The sequence below is a fragment of the Alexandromys fortis genome, unplaced genomic scaffold (assembly GCF_014885135.2).
Source record: "Alexandromys fortis isolate MF-2015 unplaced genomic scaffold, M_Fortis_MF-2015_v1.1 scaffold_41, whole genome shotgun sequence".
NCBI classification, from domain to species: Eukaryota; Metazoa; Chordata; class Mammalia; order Rodentia; family Cricetidae; genus Alexandromys; species Alexandromys fortis.
Genome location: NW_026067923.1, coordinates 5,841,867 through 5,848,606, shown reverse-complemented (window position 1 = coordinate 5,848,606; position 6,740 = coordinate 5,841,867). Strand labels below are relative to the sequence as shown.

General features: G+C 47.9%; 1 protein-coding gene across 1 annotated transcript in view; it reads left to right on the top strand.

The window, feature by feature from the left end:
* Rdh10 (retinol dehydrogenase 10) overlaps nt 1-2,783 on the top strand; it is a 27,099-nt gene extending 24,316 nt beyond the window's left edge. Inside the window, exons 5-6 of the mRNA XM_050142088.1 lie at nt 1,150-1,281; nt 1,458-2,783. Coding sequence (XP_049998045.1) covers nt 1,150-1,281; nt 1,458-1,581 — 256 coding nt within the window. The 3' untranslated portion in view covers nt 1,582-2,783. The remainder of the gene's footprint in view (nt 1-1,149; nt 1,282-1,457) is intronic.
* The last annotated feature ends 3,957 nt before the right edge of the window (nt 2,784-6,740 follow it).

The following is a 6,740-nucleotide window of genomic DNA, read 5'->3' as shown; positions in this document are numbered from 1 at the left end:
GAGTGTCACACTACAGACCTAGCGAGTGTCACACTACAGACCTAGCGAGTGTCACACTACAGACCTAGTGAGTGTCACACTACAGACCTAGTGAGTGTCACACTACAGACCTAGCGAGTGTCACACTACAGACCTAGTGAGTGTCACACTACAGACCTAGTGAGTGTCACACTACAGACCGAGTCTACAGACATGAAAGCATTTTCCCCCTAACAAGTATATACAGCTAGACTCAGCCCAATAAGATGAAATTATTTACAGTTACAGTTAAATGGATTCCCTCACACTTGGGAAGGGGCATGTGGGAATATGAACTCCTAAACATTGGGTTTTACCTGCCAAGGCTCCCAACAGAGTGAACACACCTGTGAATCAGCAGGGATGCTTGCTAACACGGAGATCTTTGAAGGGTGAAAGGACAATGGTCAAGTCCCCCTGTTTGCTGGGGACTTTTCTGTAGACTTACTGAGCCGGACAAGTGATGGAGAGTGGTCTGGGCTTTTCAGGCTCCAGCTGGCATGAAGTCTGGACTGAGAAGTTAGCTCTAGGGCCTGAGATGGGGCTCAGTGTTGGAGCATGTGCTTAACATGTTCAAGGCCCGGTTTTGGTTCCAAGCTTGAAAAGGAAAATGAGAGGCAAGAAATTGAATCCTAGGTCTGCCTCTTATCCTTTGCATAGAGCTGTGCTGTGCCCACAAGCCTGCGGTGTGCTTCCTTCACCTCGGAGGCTCCTAGGCTATAGCAGTGAGGCCAGGAAAGGCTGCCTGCTGCTCACGCCGCTTTAGCCGCACCAATGCAGAAAGCTGCACCACTTGTTAGTCTAATGCTCATGACAAGCAACTCCCTTCTCTATTCAGAGAACAGCATCAGAAGGATTGAGATACAGACAGCTTACAAGGCATCTCAGTAACCTCATCTCATTTTACCAAAAAGCCAACTCCTTCTGCTTACTTTTCTCCGAATTTATTCACTAGATGAATAAATGAAGTGTGTTTATAGTAGAAAATGTGAGGCAAACAAAAATACCATGAAGAAAACAAAATGTTCTGAAAATCGTGTTCCTCAGTTAACATCGCAGTATTTTGATGTATTGTTTTCAGTCTTCCATGTCGTGTTAATTGTGAATTTCACTTTTGAATATAAATTCCAGAAAAGAGATCGAGCCCTTTCTGCCCCCGCTGAAGCCCGACTACTGTGTGAAGCAGGCCATGCGGGCCATCCTCACCGACCAGCCCATGATCTGCACCCCGCGCCTCATGTACATCGTGACCTTCATGAAGAGGTAACTGTTCTCCCCCCCCCCCCCCCCCCCCCCCCCCCCCCCCCCCCGAGGGAATTACTGTCATCAGCAGGCGTCTGGCTCTGAGCAGCTTNCCCCCCCCCCCCCCCGTCCCGTCCCGCCGCCCCAGCCGAGGGGACCACGGCCCACCATTTGCTCACTGTGCCTTTCCTTTGCAGCATCCTTCCTTTCGAAGCAGTCGTGTGCATGTACCGATTTCTAGGAGCTGACAAGTGTATGTACCCCTTCATCGCGCAAAGGAAACAAGCCACAAACAATAATGAAGCAAAAAATGGAATCTAAGACTGCTCTGTACAGAGTGCCATTTCGGTCAGGATGGTCCGGCCTGTGCACATCAGCAGTGCTGACGTCTCTGGATTCTAACCCCGTGTCAACTTTTTTTTTTTCTAATCAACTTTTTAAAAAATAATAAAATGTAAATTAACTGACTAGAGTGCTGGAAAAAATGTGAGCTTGGGTTTCTGCCAATGGGGCCTTTCTTAGACAGGGCCCCAAAAATGAGTCCAGTATTTAGACAAGCACTGTTTGACATCATTATTTTTGTAATGAACAAGGAAGTCTAGAAACGATGACTACAGTGTGTTTCCTGTGTATGGTCCTTCTGAATTCCCACAGAACCCATTCATCCCTTCACTCATTGTGAAAGTCTAGCCAGCTGGCGCCCTTGTGTGTTCAAGAACTGGCAGTGGCACGTTTTGTTGTGTGTTCTGGGTTCTACTCATGCAAGGGCGGGTGGCTTCTCATGATGTTTGTGGGTTTAGCTCTTGTTAAGAGGAGTTTTTGATGTCAGTTTGAGATCAGTGCAGTCTGAACATCACAGCGAAGGCAGAGGGTCTCTCTCTCTCTCTCTCTCACACTTACGATAACTAAGATATTAGGTGAGTTTTAAATTCGATCTCTGTTTAGAGACCTAGTTCATTGAAACGACTGTCCATTTTCTTCCTGTGAATTTCGCTGCATAAAGGGCCCTTTCCTCAGGGAGCTGTGGAGTCGCGTTTGGGGGAGGGGACCTTGTCTACAGAATACAGCAGCTCTACAAGGACAGTTTCGGAAAATGGGAATTTCTGCATTAAAAAGTCCCCATGTTTGTGCCAACTCTGATTAGTGTGGGGAGCAGATCTCGTGTGGAGTGCTGTGGACAGCTGTAACGATCCCATTGTATTACAGGTTCCTTTGAAAGGTCGATTCACCTTGTAGGACAGCAAATGACATTTTTACAGTATTTTTTGTAAAGCAAGCTATTTCGTGCCTTGAATTTGGTATCTGTGCATTAGTGAAACATTGTAAAAGTGAATCTCTACCTCTGTGTCCACGTGTGCACCATCCTCTTGTAAATGACTATGAACTATTCCGTGATTGCTTTTGTTTGTTTGTTTTAGGGTGTCTTGTTTAAACAGTGACCAATGTTTAAGGCTGTTAAAATAAGCCTACTTTTACTAATCGGGAAGTTTTCTAAAGGACTAATTAAAACTTACATGACTGGCTGTGTGCTTATTAGCTGTCGACCACATTATAAAGGAAAGCAGTATGGGTTTTTTTCCCTCCTATCCTGAATTACGTAAAGAAAAACGTTTGAAGGGGGTCACACTTCGGTGGGTTTCCTGTGCTCCAACCTCAGTGTCACCGTCTGCCTGGAGCAGGTACTTCGTTAAGAGCTTGCTTACAAATGGGAGAAGGAAACCTCCTGCCTGTGTTAGTGTGGGTGTCTCACTGTTCAGGGCCCCACCTTCTGGATAGGTCTCTCTCTATTCGAGACAGTGTTTCTCTGTGCAGCCCAACCTGGCAGTCCTGGAACTCACATAGGTCATCTACCTCTGCTGGGATTAAAGGCGTGCGCCACCACCCCAGGCCAGACTTCTCTTTAGGAATGACAGCCAGCTACTCCTGGAGGCATCGTGACAGTAAATTGGCCAGCTGCTGCTTAATTTTGGATTATGGACTTAATAAGCCCTTTGAAGTAGTCTTCCCACAATGTTGGGGCGAGGCGGCTGTTCTCAGGTTATCAGGGCCTAGGGTATACAAAGCCAGCCTGGGAAATTTCTGCTGATTGATAGCTTGTTGATCAGCCTTAAAGCCAAGGAAAACCCTTGTCACATTTAATGTTGTTCTCATGTGCTGAAATCTATCCCTAGTTTTCTTTGCTTTTCCCTTCTAGAGTGGTCCCTCTCCAAGTTTACTAACCCTAATTCATATAGCTTTATCTTCCATTTCCATGTCCCATCCCAGTGTAATTGCTCCTGGGCTGACCTGTCTTTCCCACGACTGGCCCCGTCTGGAAGGGACACTGTTGACAGCAGGTTGAGAGGCACAAACCCATCCATGCCCTTGTCTTCACCTAACACATGTGCAAGCAGTGGCTGGTGTGGATTGTTCTTCCTCGACCCGGCCTCTGCTCTAGTGCCCCGCCCCTCCATGCTTCTGTTGCTGGCTTCTGTGTTCACAAGGCCGTTTCATCTGTACAGGGCCGGTCCCTTTGCTCCCCCTCCCCACAGTTTACTGTCGTCCGGCCCGTTCACTCTAGCCAGCACTGGCCCTGTCTTCAGTAACTTCTCAGCTAGTTTAAGGATTATCATGAGTAGGACTCAGAAATCAAGTTTCAAAGCTGACAAAGACGAATTCCAGCTATTGTCACCCCCTTGATCTACTAGGTCTGCTGCTCTGTCACATAATGTTAGAATAGCTTGACAGGATTGAACTACATAAAGCCAGCGCTCCCCCCCGCCCCCCGTGTGTGTGTGTGTGTGTGTGTGTGTGTGTGTGTGTGTGTGTGTGCGCGCGCGCGCGTAAGTACCCTGTTTCCTTGAAAGGCTGTACCTTTCTCATTTTTCCCAAGTTAAAAAAAAGTGAGGCCAGCCTGGTCTACAGAGCTAGTTCCAGGACAGGCTCCAAAACCACAGAAAAACCCTGTCTCGAAAAACCAAAAAAAAAAAAAAAAAAGTGAAACGCCTTTTTCATTTTTTTTCTTTTCCTTTCTTTCTTTCTTTCCTTCCTTCTTTCTTTCCTTCTTTCTTGTTTGTTTTTCAAGACAGGTTTCTTTGTGTAGTTCTGGCTGTCCTGGAACTCACTTTGTAAACCAGGCTGGTCTCAAACTCAGAGCTCTGCTTGCCTCTGCTGGGGTTAAGGGTGTGCACCACCAGCTGCTGTGAAGTGTCTTTTTCAGCTAGCAGAAATTAACTTGACGCTGTCCTCAATCCTAGCTTCCAACAAAATCTAAAATAGGTGGGGACTAGGGGAGCAGGTGAGCCCTTCTTAGGCCAAATGTATCGCCCACCCTGCACCTACTTACAAATATGAGTGCGGAAAACCAAAGCTGTAAGGGCCAGAAGTGGCCAGGTCTAGGCCAGGGAGCACAGAGAGCGTGTGTATTCATACATAACAGGTACACAAGGCACCTGCACCAGGGACTCAGTCTGGAGTCAATTTCAATGCCGGTACTTTTGTTTACACGTGGCATGCATGAAGCCTCAGACTGCAGTGAGGTCTCAGTAAAGGGGGGAGGGGAGAAGTGGCAGCTGACACAGGCTTGGTAACATTCCAGGGAAGCCCCAGAAGTTAACAAATTCTATTCATTGTGGCTAAAACAGAACATAGAAAAAAAAAAAAACTAGGAAGATTCCGTCTTGAGAATAGCCATCATTCTTGATGGGAACCAGCTCCTTTTGATATGGGAAGAAAGTGAAATACTCAAACTGATGGAATCCACCAGGCTTCTGTGGATGCCTGAGACACCAGAAGTGAGACGACACTGGGCAGACACTACAGTAGCCAGGCTGATGGGGAACGGCTGGAAGTTGGAGCAGTGAGAACAGAGATCTTGGGCTGAACTGCACTGATTTCACTTGGCGGCTCTCGGCCCTGAAGAGCAACATGGTACCCACAAGGAAAGAGCAGGCTCCACACAGCTGTAGAGATGTTACATTTTGGGGCGTGCCTAGCAGTGTAAGCCTTATCATATTGGGAGGCTGGGGCAGGAGAAGCAAAAAGTTCTAGACCACCTTGCTACACACAGAGTGAGTTCAAGGCCATCCTGTGCAGCTTAGTGGGGTCATGTCTCAGAAAATGGCTGAGTGGTGACTCATTGACAGAGCCTTGTCTTGGCAGGTACATGCTCTGAGTGCAGCCCCCAGTACTGGGTAGTGGGTATGTTTGGGATGCAGGGTGATCATCATTGACTTAGAGCTGGACACGGGCCCTTGCCCTTAGGAAGACTTTTGGTGCTGGGCTTTGGAGTCCCACAGAAGCTATGAAACAGGCAAATCCAGGTGGGGGAGGTGAGTGAATAAGAGATCTAGGGACCTAACTTGGCAGCAGGTCACAAAAGCTGCCAGATTGAAGTTTGGAACTTCCTCTCTCAAGGTGAAACCCAATTAGAAGCCTTGTCCTCCTGCCTAGATCCTTTCTCTAGCCTGAGTCACACTTCAGAAACCTCAATTTCTCCCAAGAAAAAGAGTGTGTGTGGCCAGCCCTGCGGCAGGGGCCCACAAGGTGAAGAACAGTGTTAGCAGATTGCACACGGGGTCTTGAACCTTCCGTTTGGGTTTCTAGTAACCGAATCCATTGTTAAAACACCAAAGGAAATTTTCTTGCTAAGTGAAGCCTGGAAGCTGTTGCTCTCTGGCAGTTTTGCTTGCTTGGCTACAGAAGCAGGAACTGCTTAAATGTGCAGGCAGTGTTTCATGAGAACCCTGGGGGAAAACAAAATACATTTTGAGAGTCACCAAGTGGATACATGGTGGTTTCAGTGCATTCTCTCTCTGTGACAAGACTTGAAACAGGAGCAGCTTCTATCTATCAGTCTGCTCAGCAATGAGCTCCTCTCTGGTCCCTGAAGCATCGTCGTCATTGGGAGCCAAGACCTGCCCAAGGCAGGACCCAGATCCAGATGTGCGCCTGCCCTCCAGATCCAGAATGCCAAGGCAGGGAGTTTGAGGCCCCAGTTCAGCTCGTACATACTCTCAACTCTTCCTGGGTTTACAGTTACTTAGGGATGGAAGAGTATCAAACATCTCATGACCTGTCTCAGAGGATGCTAAAGGACACTTGGCCCCTCTTCCCAGCAAGTCCTGCTTCCCAGGAATTAGTTCTCACTTACCTTGCTCGGTTCCCATAAAGACCTTAACCTGATGCCTTCGAGGAGCTCCTACCAACCTTTTTAGCTGTGGCTGCTGAAATCTGTGTTACCATGAGCCAAAAGCAAGAGTCTTGATTAGCAAGAAAAACAAAGCATCCTCGGGCCAGATTTGAAGCTTGAGGTTTTGCTGTCAGGGTGATTGAAACCATGCTGCAGGGAGAGATGTGTGTGCCTAGCAGCCAAGAAAAATGCCCCTTTCCTTGCCCATACATCCTGTGTGGTCCACATAGACCCCACTGTAGGCCTCCCCTCCCCTCCAGAGAAGAGCCAGAAACCTAGCTCCTTCACCCCAGTGCCCCACCCTACACCC